At 41.9% G+C, this 18,684-nt stretch overlaps 2 protein-coding genes across 3 annotated transcripts; both read left to right on the forward strand.

Annotated features, from left to right (window-relative positions):
- The first annotated feature begins 3,253 nt into the window (after positions 1 to 3,253).
- LOC122772745 (zinc finger protein 319) lies at positions 3,254 to 9,895 on the forward strand. Its single transcript, XM_044030991.1, has 2 exons — positions 3,254 to 3,583; positions 6,675 to 9,895. Exon 2 carries the CDS (start codon positions 6,800 to 6,802, stop codon positions 8,573 to 8,575), a length of 1,776 nt encoding a protein of 591 aa, XP_043886926.1. The 5' UTR covers positions 3,254 to 3,583; positions 6,675 to 6,799; the 3' UTR covers positions 8,576 to 9,895.
- Positions 9,896 to 11,232: 1,337 nt separating this feature from the next.
- Positions 11,233 to 18,651, forward strand: LOC122772039 (casein kinase II subunit alpha'-like). Of its 2 annotated transcripts, none has more exons than XM_044029674.1 (13): positions 11,233 to 11,472; positions 13,602 to 13,966; positions 14,278 to 14,389; positions 14,693 to 14,794; positions 14,980 to 15,030; positions 15,188 to 15,247; positions 15,529 to 15,612; positions 15,715 to 15,825; positions 15,930 to 16,031; positions 16,797 to 16,897; positions 16,977 to 17,125; positions 17,562 to 17,649; positions 18,112 to 18,651. In XM_044029674.1, the coding sequence occupies exons 2-12, from the start codon at positions 13,860 to 13,862 to the stop codon at positions 17,633 to 17,635; spliced, it is 1,053 nt and encodes a 350-aa protein (XP_043885609.1). In that variant the 5' UTR covers positions 11,233 to 11,472; positions 13,602 to 13,859; the 3' UTR covers positions 17,636 to 17,649; positions 18,112 to 18,651. The 2 variants fall into 2 exon arrangements, with proteins under 2 accessions (XP_043885609.1, XP_043885608.1); XM_044029673.1 differs by having other exon boundaries at positions 18,265 to 18,651.
- Positions 18,652 to 18,684: the final 33 nt, after the last annotated feature.

The following is an 18,684-nucleotide window of genomic DNA, read 5'->3' on the forward strand; positions in this document are numbered from 1 at the left end:
TAATGAAATGTTTGAAATTAACGACGTTTTGGTGTGGTTATTGCTGCTGTCTCAAATTATTCCGACATCAACAAAAACTGCAGCTGACACTTCTACGACTGCGAATGCTGCTACTGCTCATTGACTTTAATTAAAAACGGACATAGTCTTCAGGTTTAAAAGCCCAGGACGTAGGATGGAAGTAGCACTCATCCACCAGGGGGCGACTCCACCCATCAATTCATCCATCGTCTATTTCTATGGTCGTGGTGCCAATCTCAGCTGACAGGGCAAAAGGCGGGGTACACTCTGGACAGATAGCCAGTCCATCACAGGGACACATATGGGTTCATTCACACCAGAACCCTAGTTTGTTTGCTCGGAAGGTCCAGTTTGTTTGAGGAGATGTGAACGTGCAACCGAACTCTGATGTGCACCAAAGAAGCAAACTCTGGTCGGCCTAAAAACCTAGGTCTCGGTTCGCTTCAAGTGAACCAAATGCAGGAAGTGGACTTCAATGCAGGGCATTGTGGGTAAACACAACCAAAACATAGAACAACGGCCGGGAGAAATTAAATTTAAGAAAAACAGGAGTGATGGGATTTGATGCAGCTCAATGTTTTGCACTTATGTGGTGGAAACAGAAGTCGCTCTGTATTAACCAACAGAGGAGCGAGAGGCGACTCCGTTGGTTGCAGAGAAGTCAATTTAAATGGAAGTCTATGGGAAAATGAGCTTCTACGTCGCACTTGATTTATAACATCTGTATACATTTTCCTCAGGAGTTAATGAGGAGTTAAAGGTCTCTATGACTAGTTTCAGCTCTTCTTCAATAGAACGTGATGTTGATTTAGTAAATGATGTTCCCATTTAGAAGAAAATAAAGCGCAACTTGTTGAAAACCAGAGTACTAGCTGGCATGGAGCCTGGTTGTAGGTGACGAATGTGAATTTCTGGCTTCAAAAACTGACATGGCGTCAGTCAATTTGCGGATTTTCAGGCTTCAGAATGGGAGTTTCTTTTGCAACTGAAATACTATGCCCACTTCCATGCTACTGCTACAGCTAAACGTGGGTAGTGTGATAAACTGTATGGCCAGTAGTCGTAGAACTCAGATCATTTCCCAATTAACAATAAAGGCCCATTTATACGTATACATATATATATATATATATATATATATATATATATATATATATATATATATATATATGTATATATATATATATATATACATATATATATGTATATATATATACATGTATATATATATGTTCATGTCTGGATAGCCATTGTTAAATAAAGTTGTTTAGGTGTTGAGTAAAAAACTGTAGTACGTATATAAGCTTCCTCTGGTGGAAAAGGGTCTTGTGATCGTAGTGGAGCTGAGGAATATTGAAGGCAAAGACCCTGGGGCCCCAAGTAGAAGGAGGCCCCTGTAAAAGCTCAGTACCCTAAACTGCTTTTGGATTTAAGAGAACATCCAGGCAGAATGTCGCATACTGCAGCTTTAAATGCACGTGGAAATATGGACATGGACTTCACGGCACTCACCTTTAAGACTGCATTTACGTCCATTCGTTTGTACAGCCTAAACATAGCATTATCACTAACCTTAACCATAACCACTTAATGCCTAATCCTAACCCAGGGTTGCATAGAGACAAACAAGCGCTCACACCTACGGTCGATTTAGAGCACGGGTCTGCAACCTCAAGAATCAGATGAGCCATTTTTGACCCCTCTCCGCCCCAATTATAATTAATTTCGAACCAATAAAATGAAGACGATATCATGTAATAAGGAGAATACGTGTTGGCCTACCTTAAAATAAACCACATAACTTTGTAGATCTATTGAGTCCTTCCATTATTTGTGGAAAACACTTTTATTTATTGCCTTGATCTCTATATAAGAAGTGTCCACTTTAAAGAAAATCATTTAAATAATGTTGTGGATCTCGAGCCACTGATTGCAGACCCCTGATTTAGAGTGTCCAATTTGCCTAATCCAGTTCCTCAGAAATTAGGTTCTGCCTCATTAGGACCAGCTTTTGGTCTCATGAGGACTACTTGTCCTGTCAAGGTCAGTGTTTGAGCCAGAAAAGGTCCTACTGTGGTTTTTCTGAGGTTTACTGTGTAAAAGCAGTGAATGTTAACTGGGCTGTCTCACGAAGGTTGGGTGAGTGGATTATAGTGACATCTAGTGGTGAAGCTGCATATTACAGCTAATTACACCTCTCTTGAGGTGAAGTTAATAACCAAAGACCAGAAAGACAACAATGTTAATACACTGATGAGTTTCGCTAAAAACATAGTATGATGACAATTTGATGGTGAACAAAAAATAAGATGAAATGTCTCCACCTTCCATTTGGCAGTCAAAGTTTGCAGCAAGAATTTCGGAGACGACGAGAGTCAAAGTGACGTTTTCAAATGTCAAATGAGCTAAAATTGTTGATTTTCTTTTTCAATGGACTTTGGTGTGAGAGTGAGTGGTTACCAAGCTTTAGTTTCAAAGTAGAAGGAGGTCTGACAGTGAAATAATGGCAGGGCCAGCCCCAGCCTTATTGGGGCCCTAACCAAAATGATTTATTTTGGGGCCTTTATTTATAAAGCAGTGCATTACATGATGCTTCTGCTGCCTGACACGTTCACCATAAATGGCAGCAAAATCGTGATGGAACTGTGACACAAAATGATTTTAGAACCAAAATATTTATATTTCTAATCCTAGCAACTTTTACGCCACTACATTTCCAATAACTATCTTTGTTACTTGTTACAATCAAATAAAATCAGAAGAAGAGTTGGTATTATGGTCTGTCTTGATGAGCTGCTTTACACTACAGTTTTGTCATTCACCCGTTCACAGGCTTCAACATGGGGGTTAAGTGTCTTGCTCAAGGACACATATAGACTAGCAGAGCCAGAAATTAAACCCACAGCCTTCCAGTTGAAAGACAACTCGCCCTACCACTGAGCCAAACCTAAATGCTCACTTTTTCAATACCTTTTACCTCGAAAACTTAAGTACATTTTTATATCAGAAAATTACTTTTGATACAGTAAAAGACATATTCTTTAAGACTTTTTTTTACTTAAGTAATATTATGAAAAGTTACTTCAAATTCTAACAGTAATCTCTTGTAACATACTTGTACTTTTTACTCTAGTATCCCTTTAATAAGATACTTTATACAAGACTATCTATGGCAGTTTTGTAGGTCAGTGTGTGGGTGAATGTGTGAAACACTGCCCCCTGGTGTCACACTTGAGAAACGCCTATGCTGATATCGGCTCGTATTCTCCTTTATAAAAAAATCTGACGGAATCTTTTGCAGTCGAGCCCTTGGAGCGATTTTATTTCATCCCCGGATTGTTTCGGACTTCTCGGTCAACGTGGTACATGTCGGGGCTGTAACAGCAGCAGCGGCGGCGGCAGATCGCTGCGTGGCGGTTTCCGGTGTCCGTCCGTCTGCAGGAGGATGGCGTCCGGCTTCAACCGCATCCCTTCCACCGCCGGTGCTCCGAGCCCCAGACAAATCGAAAGCTATCGACCTCAGGCTGGCGACGGCAGCGAAAACCGCCCATAATCACCTCAGGTATGTTTGCGTGAATCGTATTTTTGTGTAAATATTGTTGTTGTTGTTTTTTACATATACGAGGAGCTCTGCATCGGGAGGCGGATTTCCCCCTGCAGCTCCGGGGAGGCCTAGTTTGATTCGGGGTCCGTCTGCAGCGGAGCCTCGCTTTACATAAAAACCGCTTCTTAGCTGAGGCGACTCCGCCTGTGAGCTCCCGGTAGAGCCGCCGGCTCACGCCTCCCTGTAGTCCAGTTAGCATGTCGTGCAGCTCGGGAGAGACTGATACCGTAAATGTGGCTTGTGATGTGAGATCGATGGAGATAATGTGAACGGAGGTCCAGCTGTTTGCTTAGCATTAGCTGTTAGCGCCTTAGCTGTTAGCCGTTAGCTCCGCCGCTGTAGCCGACAAACTAGCGTCTGGTAGCAGACGAACCGTTCGTATTTCTGTACGTTAAACATCACCCACACCTGCGTGAAAGTAAACGGTAAATATAAAAAATGTTTGTGAGTGGGACGAAGACACGGTTTAACGTAAAACCCCGCATTTCAATGAGACGTTCTTTTACCACTACGTACCCCTTTTAGCTTTTCAGGAAATAGACCTAGCCCAGTTTTGGGTATTTGCCCTTGTTATATTTTTGTTTTGTAGATTTCCTGTAATTAAACTAGGCCTCGGGAGCAAACATGTATCTGTTAACAGCTCTATTAACACCAGAGTGATTTATACGATAGCAGTGCAGTTAAATTTGTTTTAATCGTAACGCAGGACTCGGATTGCGGCCTTTGTAGCTAAACCGGGGTGTTTTTATTTCAGGACTGACACAAATGATTGCTCTATTATTGGCGTTTTATGATTAAGGGCTGTAATTATTATTACCCGTAATTATTTTTAATGTGATAATGTTATTATTACATGAAGTATAAATATGCATTGGAATTTAGGTTGAGGCTGCAACTAATGATTATTTTAATGTTTGATTGTCTTTCTGTTAGTTTTTCGATTAATTGATAACTTGGTTGGTCCAAACAATGTCAAGAAAAATGGTGGTTAGCGTTTTCCAATCCTCGGAATGATAATATTTTCAGCCAAAAATGAGTTCTTTGTTGTATGGAGCTAAGAAATCAGAAGATATTCACTAGAAAGATGCTGAAAAATCAGAGAACTTTAAAAGACACTCAAGTCGATGATCAAAGTAGTTGATGATGAAATCAGTAGTTGATTAATAACGGATTGTAGCCACATTTTCTAGTTTAATTATCTTTTTTGTATGACTTTAATTCTTTTAAGAAAAATTAATTGGAATTTAGATTAGGGCTGCGACTAATGATTATTTTCATGTTCAATTGGCGTTTTTTTCTCAATTCATCAATAAGTTGGTTGGTTCATAACCAGAAAACGTAAACGAATGGTGCTCGGTGTTCTCAAATATTTGGAATAATAATGTTTTCAAATGTCTTAGTCTGTCCCAAAACAAAAAATATGCTATGTTATGGTTGTTTGTTGTATGGAGCAATGAAATCAGAAAATACTTACTTACACACATTGATTATCAAAAGTAAATGATCATTGTCTTGTTTTGTATCAATAATTCGATGAAATAGATTCAATGATTAATTTCATGTTTGATTGATATCATTTGACTAAGTTGGTTTGTCTGGAAAATTGTGTTCTCAAATGTCTTGTTTTGTCCTTGAACCCAAATCTTTCTTACTGTCTTTTTTTAATTTTATCATATTCACTGTACAAGAAAATATTCACATTTAGGAAGCTGGAACATTTTGATCGTACATAAAAAAAAGCAACTTTGCATGATAGTTTTTCTTTGAAAAATAAAATCACGTGGAACAAGTGTGTCTGTTTCATACAGAACTCATTAAGTCCAGTGGTGGCGGCGGTGGTGGTGGGGGCGGCATCCACATTAAGTGCGGTAGCCCTAACCCTGTGGTAAAACTGTGGAGATAGAGATGCACTGCAGAAATCAGCTGTTTTTCAGCGCCTCTCCGGCTGATTTTGATGGATAGATCATTTTTACATTTTAATATTTACCACTCTGTTAGTGCTGTTGGCGTCTTTGTCCTCAAATTAACATGTATTTAACTAAGTATGAGCAAGAAACTAAGTAACTAAGTATGAGCAAGAGGCAAATACTGACGAATGAGATGGGTTTTTCTTGATTTTTCGGCACTGATTCATAATAAGAGATAATGATGCTTCCAAGTACCAAGTATATTTCCTCAGTAAATAACGTTAAGGGGTCGATTGATATTGGTTTTTCCATATATTTGGCTGATTCTTTCATCCGATGAAATATAAATGTTATAATAATAATGTTAACAAAGATTCCAAAAAAATTCAGGAACCTTGATTGATTGAACAACACTAATTGTCTGTCTCTCTCTCATCTACATTTTATGTCTGTACTGCAGTGCATTTATAGACAGTATTTTCAATAAAGAATTATGTATAAACTATTTAATGCACAAAACAAGTTGCCAAAAAAACATAAATTAACTTTTGGATGTAAAGAAATTGTTAGCATAAAATGCATCATTTGTTATAATTGCCCTATTCATAAATAATAAGTGGCTAATGGCAACATCCGGCTTATTAATTGATCTACCTCTAGTCTAGTTTACAATGTGAAACCTTTATATTGTAAGGTTTCCATCCACGCCTGCAAAATATTCCATGTATAATTGTGTAATGCCACCAGTTCTCACATTTGAGAGACTTAAAATTACGTATTCAAATTCTCGTTACATTAGACTGATCTATGTAATGCAGAAATGTACTAGACTGTAGGGCAAGTTTTCTGATTTTTCAGCTTCTTAAATGTGAATATTTGCTAGTTTCTTCGCTGCATATAAGGAAAAATCATTAACACTGAATCACTGAGAACATTTATCATTTCCAGGTAACGGTTTTTCAACATTTTATGGACCAAACCAGTTATGACATGCAACAGAACAATCAATGATGATGATAATCCTTAGTTGCAGCCCTTCAGGACTGTTATATTAGCGTCCTGTATTAACTTAGAAAAATAATGATGGTGTTCCTTTATGTAGTCATACTGTTCATATTATTGTTCTTTGATTTTCCCTGCAGGTTTTCTTACTTATCTCAGAGGAGGTGTGTAAACGCAGAAATAGCACTTGGCTTCTCTCGGCGTGCCACTCGTATTTCTCCAACCACATCCACCCTCCAGTATCTCCTGAGCACTGAGTCCCTGCATGCGAAGTGGAAGGATGACGGAGGCGTGGCAGCAGCAGCAACACGCAGTGGCTCCACCCTCTGTTGTGCACACGCTGGCCCAGACGGCCGACAACCCCCTGGGCTGCACCGTGTACGGTGTGGTCCTGCAGCCGGATGCCTCCCTGCAGCAGCCGCAACACGGCCAGCAGCACGCGGTTCAAGCCCAGCAGCCGGGCCTACAGGTAGGGGGCGAGAGAGGGCACAAATGTGGAGCCTGCGGTCATGACATCTCTCACTTGGCCAACCCTCACGAGCACCAGTGCATGGTGACCCAGGACCGCTCCTTCCAGTGTACGCAGTGCATGAAGATCTTCAGCCAGGCGACGGACCTGCTCGAGCATCAGTGTGTGCAGGTGGAGCAGAAGCCTTTTGTGTGCGGTGTGTGTAAAATGGGCTTCTCGCTGCTCACGTCCTTGGCTCAGCATCACAACTCGCACGGCAACGGGAACAACCCGATGAAGTGCTCCATCTGTGAGAAGACCTACCGGCCCGGGTCTGGAAACGTCACCCCAACCTCGTCAGCTGCCAACCCTCAGCAACCCTCCACCGGCGAGACATCCGGTGGCGGCGGCGTCATCAGTGCCTCGTCACCGCCTTCGTTTGAAGCCTCTGCCCCGGACAGGCCGTACAAGTGCTCAGTGTGCCACAAGGCATTCAGGCATCTGTCAGAGCTGACCCGCCACGAAAGAGTGCACACGGGTGAAAAGCCATACAAATGTGACACGTGCGATAAAAGCTTCAGCCAGTCTTCACACCTGGCACACCACCAGCGCACTCACAGCTCTGAGCGGCCGTACAAATGTGCCGTCTGCGAGAAGAGCTTTAAGCACCGCTCTCACCTCGTGCGGCACATGTACGCTCATTCGGGCGAGCACCTTTTCAAGTGCAATTTGTGCGAGATGCACTTTAAAGAGTCGTCCGAGCTCCTGCACCATCAATGCCAGCCTGAAGGCGAGAGGCCGTTCCGCTGTGGTTCCTGTGGAAAGAGCTTCAAGCGGCCTTCCGACCTGCGGCAACATGAGCGCACCCACTCTGAGGAGCGACCTTTCCAGTGTGAGGAGTGCCAGATGAGCTTTAAGCAGCAGTACGCTCTCGTACGCCACCGCCGCACTCATAAAAATCCAGCTGATCGCCCTTTTAAGTGTAACCTCTGCGATAAAGGATTCCTTCAGCCGTCTCACCTGCTTTACCACCAGCAGGTTCACGGTATGGAGAGTCTTTTCAAATGTGCGTCCTGCCAGAAGTCTTTCAGCCAGTCGGGAGAACTGCTTAGGCACAAGTGTGGTGGTGAAGTGGAGAAGCCCTACAAGTGCGACGTGTGTGGCAAAGGCTACAAAAAGAATTCGACTCTGCAGCGCCACCAGAACTCTCACTGCACAGAGAAACCGCTGAAATGCTCCCTGTGCGACAAGCGCTTTGTTTCGTCGTCCGAGTTCGTCCAGCACCGTTGCGACCCGACCCGGGAGAAGCCACTGAAATGTCCCGACTGTGAAAAGCGCTTCAGGTACTCGTCTGAGCTGCAGCGCCATCGCCGAGTTCACACCGGGGAGAAGCCTTTCAAGTGCGCCAGCTGCGACAAGAGCTTCAAGCAGCGCGAGCACCTGGCCAAGCACCAGAGCGTGCACTCGCGGGAGACGCAGTTTAAGTGTGTATGGTGTGGGGAGCGTTTTGTTGACCTCACAGCTTTGCAGGAGCACACGGTTCAACACACCGCAGAGGGGGAGAGTTTTTCTGAAGCTCCGTGCATTCCATGAGTTGTGACACTCTCCCGTCCCCGCACTACATTGTAGACTTCTTTCCTCTCAAAGCAACGTGTGCCAGCCTCCACTCACCCATTTGTAGTTAAAAACGTTCACCCATTAATTATCTTTGATAATTTCTAGTAAGACTTGTAAGACTCTGTTCATCCTCATCCCTCACCGAGTAAAAGGCAAAACACAGTAACTCAACAAAGTGGATCAGGATCCCTCTTCTTTCTGAACACGTGCAGGGTGTGAAAACGTTTTTTAACGTCAAATGTGGGATGATCTTGATTATGTCCAGTGCCGAGTGGGACCTTATTCTGTGGTTGCATGTGGTCGTCTGTTTTGTGGCTGTTGATTCTGTTGTTGAGTGAGTTGAGATGAAGTTTCAGGCAGTCGTCGGATAACGGTTGTGCTCATGTCAAGCTCCTTTTTAAAAATCCACGTGCCTTTTTTTTTGTGTTTGTTTTGTTTTTAACCGATCACTCCTCTTGTGTTTTTGTTCATTTCATATCTCGTGTAGACGAAAAAAAACCCTCCCGTCAGTATGCAGCGGCTGGCTTGTGCAGCAGTATATTTTCACATACTAGATCTTAGGTAGTTATCATCTGTTTGTGCATGAATATTTATCACACTTGGATATCACTGTTGTATTATAGTTTTGGTTTATTTAGGAGATCATTGTAAGAAGAAGAAGAAGACGAAGAAAAAAAACAGTGGATTTGTGAACATGTATAGCCTGTGTCCTATGAAATCTGTGTTGTTGCATCTTTGTATTAAAACAATGACATCTAGGTAACTAACCCATACCTATCATGTCATACATACACTTGACATGTGCAATAGAATATGCACAATGTAATATTTATGACTACTGATTCATGGCATAGTCAACTCTGTTATATTATAGATTTGTGTGTATACGCTTATGTAAACATTGAAAAACTGTATAGTGCTTATGTTACATGCTTTTGTATTCACTATGAATGAGCTTGCTGTATTTGGCAAGCACTTTAATTTCAGTTCCCAATCGATTGTCACAACGTTTAACCCGACAAAACGAGCGTTGGCTTGCTAACTTGCCACAAACTAGCTGCATTAGTTACTGTGTGATAGATCTAACAAAAGTATTGTTTTTTTCCTCCAGTTATTACTGCTTTATTTTATTTTATTTTTTTTGGAAGAAGAAGAATTGGCCTTGTAACATCCTCACGGGATTCTAGCCTCTTCCTGGTCCAGACCACAAGTTCAGCAGATGAATATACGTAGCCTCAAAGTTGCGACTTATGTGTTGGTTCAAACCAGGGATAAAGTATAAATGTGTGTACTTTAGTTCAACGTGTGACTTTCTATATTCTGTACAATCTTTGCAGTATATTTAAAAGAAGGCTTCAGAAATCATGGTCAAAGGAAATATCGGCGGCGAGTGACGGGGCTCATTCCCTCAAAAGCCTATTGCGGGAATGACTTAACAGGTGTAGCGATGTTGGATTTACACATATGGATATCATCGATTATAGAGTCCTGTTCATATTATAAACAGAATTAAAATAAACCACCCTTAAGAAAACAAAAGGTGTACATTGTTTACTACACTAGAGCTGCATATTATTTGCATTATTAATTTAAGATTTTGTCCAAAATATCCATAAAGTGTTAACCAGCGTCCAAGATGGCTGTTCACGATAAGAACAAGGGGAAAAGGCAGCATATTGCCAGGCTTAACCCAAAAGTCCATAAAAGTGATTAATGTCGGACTATGAGAGTTTATTATTTATTTTACATAAACTGCAATGCGGTGCAGAGTTTCAAAAATTCCTTTACAAAGGATTACAATCAATGATGCTAGTGAGACAAAAATATGCCTCAGAGGTCCAGTGTGTAATAATTAGTGACATCTACAGCTGGAAATGAAGATTGGAACAAATGCAAGTCGCCTTCCCTCACTCCTCTATTCAAGCATTGTTTGCTTAGTACGTTTCTGGTTCAAAACGCACTCTCGGCCTCGTTTGTCCCTTCAAGCTCCCGTAGAAACATGGCGGTGCAAGACGGCAGCCTTCATAAAGCAAGGCCCTTGCTTAAGTAAGTATGGAAAGGCTGCGTTTATACAAACACTGCTGTCTCATTTGTTTGTTTACTGTTTCACAGTAAATCATTCATACACATAGTAATGTATGTGTTTTATCTGTGGATGTGTTCGTGTAGAGCGTTGTTATCAACTGCTTTTAAACTAATAGTTTTTTTTTTTGGGGCTTCTCTCTGGAACGTATGGAACTCAGGTGGGTCACTCCCAGTTCTGACTTCCAATGTAAATGGAACTCTTGAGGTTGTGAGAACTTTATTATTTTAAAGAAATTATACACTAATACAAACATACTCATGGGCAGTAGAAATATATATATATATGTATATGTATATATTCACATATGAATAAAATAATTATTATTTAATGTAATCAGTGATGAAAAACAATTCTTAGTTATGAACCATGAGGTCATGTGGCACTTCATAAATCACTAGGACTGAACATTTTCAAGTCACTTGCGTGTAATACTAACGGTTAGTTACATTTTTTTTTGTCGATTTCCGATAATATACATGTACATTGTCCCTCCACGGTTGAACCCACCTGCCGGTAATTGATAACCGCTCCTAGTCCCCCCGGGTCACAGAGCTGTTGGTTCACTTCCGGGGGATGTTTACGGCGAAAGGGCAGGTCCTCAAGCTCCTTTTCGGGGACCACCGCCACCTCTCCGGACGTACCACCATCGCATTTCTGGTCCTGCTGATTTTACACCGGTTATCGGCCTTTACAGAGCCGATGGTGCCTCGTCACTGCGCGGAGAGGACGACGTCCCGCCGGTGCTAACGAGCTAACTTCCGTTGAGCTCCGGTGTAGCTACGAAGAGGTTAGCCGGCTAACTGTAGCCTCTTATTGATTCCTACTTTTACTAATGCCGCTGATTCCACTCGTACACAATTCACCCATGCACATTATACAGAATAATGCAATATATCTGCTCATATTGATCAACCTTCTGCACGCGAGGTTGTAATTTTCCTGTTTTTTTAAAAAAATGTATAGCTAAGTTAGCTAGGTCACCGTAAGTGCTAGCTAGTTATGAAATTATATTAATCGATGCTCATGCGCGCAGATTGGGACACACGTTGAGGTGACCTGTTACCTGTAACCAGTAGTATTACGGTTAAACGAGCTTGTTTGTGGTTTCGATAGGTTTGTGGCTGTTGGTAAAGGCCCGTGTGTGTGTGTCGTGACGGGCTACACACACAGTTTTGGGGGGCTGTGATAAAATGGTTTGCAGGTCTTCATTGGTGAGAGGATCCAACTGTTTGAGACAGGGAACACAATTCAACACGACACCTGCAAGTCGTTCATGATCCCCAAGCGATTTTAATGCACGCAAACTAAAAGTATTCAAGGTTTAATAGAGAAGCATCAACAAATGTAGTGAAACTGCCCGTTTATGTTCTACTGAATGATAAAAAATGCACCCACTGGCCACTTGATTAGGTGCAAAGCACACCTAAGGCAATGGTTCCCAAACTTTTTATTCCAAGTACAACTCGAGATTTATTCCCAATATGATAATGTACTCTCTCCTCGTCATCCTCTTCCTCACATAAACTCCTGGCACTTGTATAGAGAAATTAGTTTAAGACGGAGCAAAAGATGAGGTGGCTCTAATTGTTATTATGTAATTTATTGTCATTTTACAGTATCTTTAACAGAATATACATATCTGATCCAGTTCTGATCAGGCTGTATACACAGAGGTATAATGCTGTCCTCCACAGTTTAAAGTACTTTTATCACAGTTCTTCACATCCTCAATCTTTTATTCTCATCCTCATTCCTACTCCTTCTGGATTCTTGCTCTCTTCAAAGTTAAGAATCTCATTAGGTTCAGAATCTTGCATGTTCTGCACTTTTTTCACAATTCAGTGCTCCCCCTTGCAGGCTAAAGTATATTAAAATATATTAAAGAATTCTCAAAATAAAACACAGAATAAAGACTTTTGTCCCAAAATAGAACCCTGAGGAACTCCACATCTTTTTTTCAAATGTTCACCCTTGTGCAGCTGCAGCCACTACTAATGCTTGAAGGCCACAACAATGCCCTGGTTATTGTCATCTTCAGCTCCGGCATAGCAGTCATCAGCAGGAGCAACTGGGAGTATAGTCTTCTTCAGCTGCTCCACTTATTCTGCTAACAAAGTGTTTTTCATCAGCTCAGGCCTTTGTCTGAGTGTCCTTCACAGAGGACAGCTGTAGATCCTCCTCTCATACTCTTGTGTCCCAGTTCATATAGTGGTTGTGTCCACAGGGATAGTCCTTGGCTCCTTCAGTACATCATGACAGTTGGACAGTAGCATATCTTCCCATTGCTCCTCCTTGGAGTCTTCTAATTCTTCTTGCGTTATCTTCTCATGATGAACAGATTTCATACTTTAAAGAATCTCAAAGTCTCTCCAGGTTTTCTCAAAGAATTAGCTTTTTCTCCCTTCTTATTTGAAACTGGTCAGCCTTTTTTTGGCAGCCATCTTTCTGAATGGGTGCCTTGGGTGACTGAATCAAAGTTTTTAGTAACTGAACAGGAGTTTCCTCGACAATGATCCCACTTCTTTCATAATGTAATACTGCTTATTTCTTCTTTTCTTCCTTTAACGTCCGGCAGAATGTCCAATTCTGCACTCCATAGCCCGAAGTTCCCAATCATATTTTTAAGTCCTAAATCACAGTTCAAACTCCTCCCCCATTTCTTAATCCTTTCCTGTCAGTTGGTTCGCTTATCATGTTCAAAGTCATTTAAACCACCTTGCATCCTCATTCTCATGCTCCCTTTGAACTTCCAATGGGTTTCTTTGATGCTATGTGAGAGTGGCACAAGGTGCAATGTTTGACACTTTATTTATTGTTCGTTGTTTCCAGTTTGCCACTTAGTCTGAGAAAATGACTTAACATAGTTTGGTTATTCAGAGACAATTCATCGCTCTCTCTGCTCTTGTCCGTCTGCAGCTGGCAGGTCTTCGTCCCATCCTGCCACGCGTCCTGCTCAGGGGCTTCACACGCTCAGTCCTCATCGCTCTGTCCGTCTGCACGACGACTGCATCGGAACAGCTCGGCGCCATTCACCAGAGGCCACAATCGACCAAAGCCAATGCTAATAAGCACAGCACAACGATCTTAGAGCCGCGTGTTCTGGAGAGTCGCTGCGCAGCCCTCCAGTATCGAGCAGTCAAGTGTTCAGCAGGAGGTGAAGCGTCAGTTTCAGCAATGCCTGGGTCAACGCCGGCCAGCAGCAAGGCTCGGGTGTACACCGATGTCAACACACAGAAGAATAGAGAATACTGGGACTATGATGCACATGTGCCAAACTGGAGGTACAGTTCAGTGTGTTTTTTGTTTTGAACATATTTTATTACTGCTGGATCATTTGATTTCTCGTGTGACTAAACAAGATATAGCAATAATATCATGAATTGCACTTTATAGGGACTGGATAATGTCGTTATTTTTGAGTTTCAGAAACATGCTTCTCCCACCACTTTACAGTAATCTTCAGTGAAACATAAATCACAAGTGGTTATCCATGTTGTTCTCTCAACATAAATGGATTCTTGTTGTTTTGCTCACTTGTTCTTCTGATGAAATTCAAGTCATTATCAAAATGTTACCCTCTGTTTCTCTTCAGCAATCAAGACAACTACCAGCTGGTGCGTAAGCTTGGTCGAGGGAAGTACAGTGAAGTGTTCGAGGCCATAAATGTGACCAACAGTGAGAAGGTGGTGGTGAAGATCCTCAAGGTGAGCGCTGTACATCATTTGCACATTTCCTAATAATAAAACTAGTGATGAGCCGATCTGACGCTCCCTATCTGTATCGGTCCGATACTGGTCAAAATCACAGGATCGGCTATATCGGACAGATAAAATTGTATAATCCAAAAAAAAATGTAAATAAATCAATAAACTGGATTTTAATCATTCAAATTTGGCACATTTTTTCACAAGGTGAAAAGGTCGGAATATTTTTTGTTTTTTTTTAAATCGCTTTACACACAGTTTACATTTCTTTCTCTTCAATGCGGATCATTTCTTTGTTCCCAGCCTGTCAAAAAGAAGAAGATCAAAAGGGAAATCAAAATCCTTGAAAACCTGCGTGGAGGGACCAACATCATCCGCCTGGTCGACACCGTCAAAGACCCTGTGGTGAGTTCAAAACCCACCTTTTTCGCTGCACATCAGCACGTCGACAGTGATAATCCAGTCATGCTTGTGCATCTGTGCTCCTGTGAGTGAGTGTGTCTGTGTGTGATGATGATGATGATGATCGTGAAGATCTCCACCTTCCTGCTGCTCTGCTTAGTTACGTTTGTGTTGTCCTCTCTTCCCAGTCCAGAACACCAGCGCTTGTCTTTGAGTGCATCAATAACACAGATTTTAAGGTACTTTTATGTTTGGCCAACATCAGACATGCAGAACTAGCATCCATGCAAACGCTTTGACACCATAAATAATCACGTGCATAACCCTCAGCTGACGTTGGACACGTGAAAGATGCCTGGACTTTGTATTGATCGACGTCTTTCATCTCTTTGACAGGAACTTTACCAGAAGCTGACAGACTTTGATATCCGTTACTACATGTATGAGCTGCTCAAGGTAAAAAGAATAGGAAAAAGCTACTTAACTTCATTTTACTTCTGCAACTTATAAGTATTTCTGTTGTTAAACCGATCAGGAGTTTGGTCCATAAGATGTTTTCCAAACCTCAAGATGAGGATTATTTTCAAACAAACCAAAGATATTCACGCCGTTAAAAAGCACTGTAATAAGGAGGGAAAAAAGAAAACCAGCTAAGATTTTTATCATTTATTGTTTGTTTTTCGTAGAATAATAATAATTAAGACTATGGTAACCAACAGTTATGTCTTTTCTTCAAGGCTCTGGACTACTGTCACAGTATGGGCATCATGCACAGAGACGTGAAGCCCCACAACGTCATGATCGACCACCAGCTCAGAAAGGTTTATTATTAGGTTTATTAAGCACCAGGCTCCAGCTTTGTTGAAGCCATTTCTAATGCATTGAAATCGTCTGTACCATATGTACACTATTTTTTTTCGCAGCTGCGTCTCATCGACTGGGGTTTGGCAGAGTTTTACCATCCCGCTCAGGAATACAACGTCAGGGTGGCCTCGCGTTACTTCAAAGGCCCAGAGCTGCTAGTGGACTATCAGGTATCTGCTGTTACTGGTCACTCGCACCACACGCGTTAGTTTCAGCTCATCTTCAGCTGAAATCATCGTTGTTGTTGTTGGGTTTTTTTACCCTCTTTTTGTAGATGTACGATTACAGTTTGGACATGTGGAGTCTAGGCTGCATGTTGGCCAGTATGATCTTCCTGAAGGAACCGTTCTTTCATGGTCAGGACAACTACGATCAGGTGAGTGTAAAACCTGAAGTTATTGTTCAGCTTTGAGTCGTTTTACTGAGTTTGTTTAACTTTAGCTGATGGTTAATGTTCTCTCAAGTGTGGCTGCATAAGGTGCTGACACATAGTCGACCTCATTCCCAGAATGTAAACAGTGTCCGCCATCTTTGCTAACCGTTAGGCCAACAGGACCAAGTGTCAACTCAGGTTGACACTCAGAAACTGTGGTTTTGAAGTGCAATTTTCCAAAAATACTACCCCTATTCTAGTAATACAAAGCTAAATGCTAATGGCTGAAGTATTCCTTTAAGTCTCTGATATCTTAAGAACATGTTCATCATGTTGCCATTACACAAAGGTAAAGCCACTCTTGTAAACTCTTCTTTCCTGCACCAAAGTAAATTAACCTATTTTCTCTTGCTCAGACACGAGTTTGAAGTACTTAGTTTTGATTTACCTCTCTGACGCAAACTTATCTGGTAAAATAGTTCGAGGGCAACACGGATGGCGTGGGGTCTCCCAGTGCAGAGCTTTTGAACATTTTAGGGAAGAAGGGGGCATTCTAAGGTTCCCTAAGGGGGAAATTATTGTTTCTTGTATTTACGTTTAAAGGTGAGAGTATTGCCAAATGGTAATATTGTGTAGTGTCATCAATTGGATGTTTTTAAGGGGAAACAAGCAAAGTAACAGCGCCCAGGTTACCTGGTTCAGAAAAAACCCTGTTATAATGTAACTTGTAACTAATGCATTCAAGCCTGCATGTGTTTTGCTCTCCAGCTGGTCCGCATCGCTAAGGTTCTCGGCACTGAGGAGCTTTTTGGTTACTTGCACAAGTATCACATAGAACTGGACACTCGCTTCAAAGACCTGCTGGGACAGTGAGTATCAAGAGATTCATTCAAAGTCGAGCAGAGTCTGCCTTACGTCGCACGTCACAAGTCGATCTCGTGTGTCCAGGCAAACGCGGAAGCGTTGGGAGCAGTTCATCCAGTCGGAGAACCAGCACCTGGTGAGTCCAGAGGCTCTGGACCTGCTGGACAAGCTGCTGCGCTACGACCACCAGCAGAGGCTGACGGCCACCGAGGCCATGCAGCACCCGTACTTCTGTAAGTGGAGCAGGTGGACACAGCAAAGCTGCATGTGAATCAATCTCTCTCTCTCTGTACACAGTTTAGCTACAGTCCTGCTCTCTGTCTCCCTCTGTCTCTTATCAGTGGTACTGCAGCCTCACAGAGTCTCTTCTTCTTTCTGTTCTTTTCTACATCATTTAAAGTTTAAAGTGTCAGTGCTTTTCAGTGTGTTTTTTACATCAAGGTAAAGACATATTTATCAGCTGGTTGGCAAACCACAGACCGCAGCAGTTATTAACGAGTGAATAGTTAAACTCACTGGATTTTCATGTCATTACAGTGTTTTAGGAGTTATATTCTTAACTATGGTTCCTAAAATATATGTCTTCTTACAGAAGAGAAACGGTTTTCAAGTCAGTTATTTTTGCTTCACACACACACACACACACTTTAAAGTGTCTTTGTCCCTCAGATCCTGTGGTGAAGGAACAAGCAAACGCCAACACAGACAGCACAAAGGCAATAAGCAGCTCCAATGCAACATGATGATCACAGAGCAGGTAACACCTTTTTTAATATTTTATTTTTATTTTATACGGACACTTTGGATCAGCTTTTAAAGTGTAACTTCACTCCTAAACCACTTTCTCCAGTGTAAAAATGTGTCTAGTTAATGTCGATGTGCAAATCTTCACATTTTAACTGAAGTATTGAAATTATACACGTTGTATAAAAATAGGTTTATGTAACTACTAACTACTGCGTTCATATTTTGCCAGTGACTATTTTAGTCTAATCTTTCATCACAAGGCTTGTACTACGTACATTTACTACCAGACCACGCCCCCACTCTCCCGCCCTCCTCCTCCCTCCCTCACTCACTCAACTCTCATTCCACTTCAAAATCAGGCATTGGGCAGATTTAGCTGCAGAACAGGGGGTTTAGTTACACTGGAAAATTATATTATACAGTTCTAGCACGGCTCATCTCTACTCGTTTCTTTTTTTTGCTTTTCCATCAGAGATAGTACCTGCTCTGTTGAGGTTCCAAGCGATACCCAAACCGAGATGAGTCGAGCTAGAACTGTATCATGGAGAAGCAGCATCATGCGGTAGAATGAGTTATTAATCTTTTTTTTTTTTCCCCCCCTCCCTCCCCGTTTCCGTTCATTCAGGAAAAATCATTGTTACCTCAACTTGTGACCTTTTCGTGGCAGAAAACTTCATCAGCAGCCAAACTGGAGCGAGACGTTAACACCACAGCAGAATCTCACACACTCACACTCACACACACACACACACACACACACACAGGCGGGAATCTGCGCTACTTTGGTCCGAGTCACAAATAAGTCAGATCCCAGCGTCCCCCTCCACCTGTTAATGAGCAAAGCGACTGTTGGCTCCGTGTCAGGCTGCTGATGTTACTGTAAAGACATTTGTCGGTCGCCATGGCGACTCAGCTCCAGTTCCAGGTTTTAGCACTGAGTGGCGCGGAGGCTCTTTTCTGCTCTGATAGAACAAAAGCTATATTGAAAGAGAATAAACATTTTTATTTAAAACTCATGCATCTGACTTTTTTTTTTTCTCAAATC

This window comes from Solea senegalensis, linkage group LG7 (assembly GCF_019176455.1).
Source record: "Solea senegalensis isolate Sse05_10M linkage group LG7, IFAPA_SoseM_1, whole genome shotgun sequence".
Taxonomy (NCBI): domain Eukaryota; kingdom Metazoa; phylum Chordata; class Actinopteri; order Pleuronectiformes; family Soleidae; genus Solea; species Solea senegalensis.

Bases quoted from the DNA above. Each gene is read 5' to 3' on its own strand.
- LOC122772039 (XM_044029674.1), top strand. From the start codon at position 13,860: ATGCCTGGGTCAACGCCGGCCAGCAGCAAGGCTCGGGTGTACACCGAT. The intron at 14,390-14,692 runs GTGAGCGCTGTA...CTTTGTTCCCAG, and splicing joins TGGTGGTGAAGATCCTCAAG to CCTGTCAAAAAGAAGAAGAT. The intron at 15,826-15,929 runs GTATCTGCTGTT...CTCTTTTTGTAG, and splicing joins AGCTGCTAGTGGACTATCAG to ATGTACGATTACAGTTTGGA.
- LOC122772745 (XM_044030991.1), top strand. From the start codon at position 6,800: ATGCGAAGTGGAAGGATGACGGAGGCGTGGCAGCAGCAGCAACACGCA.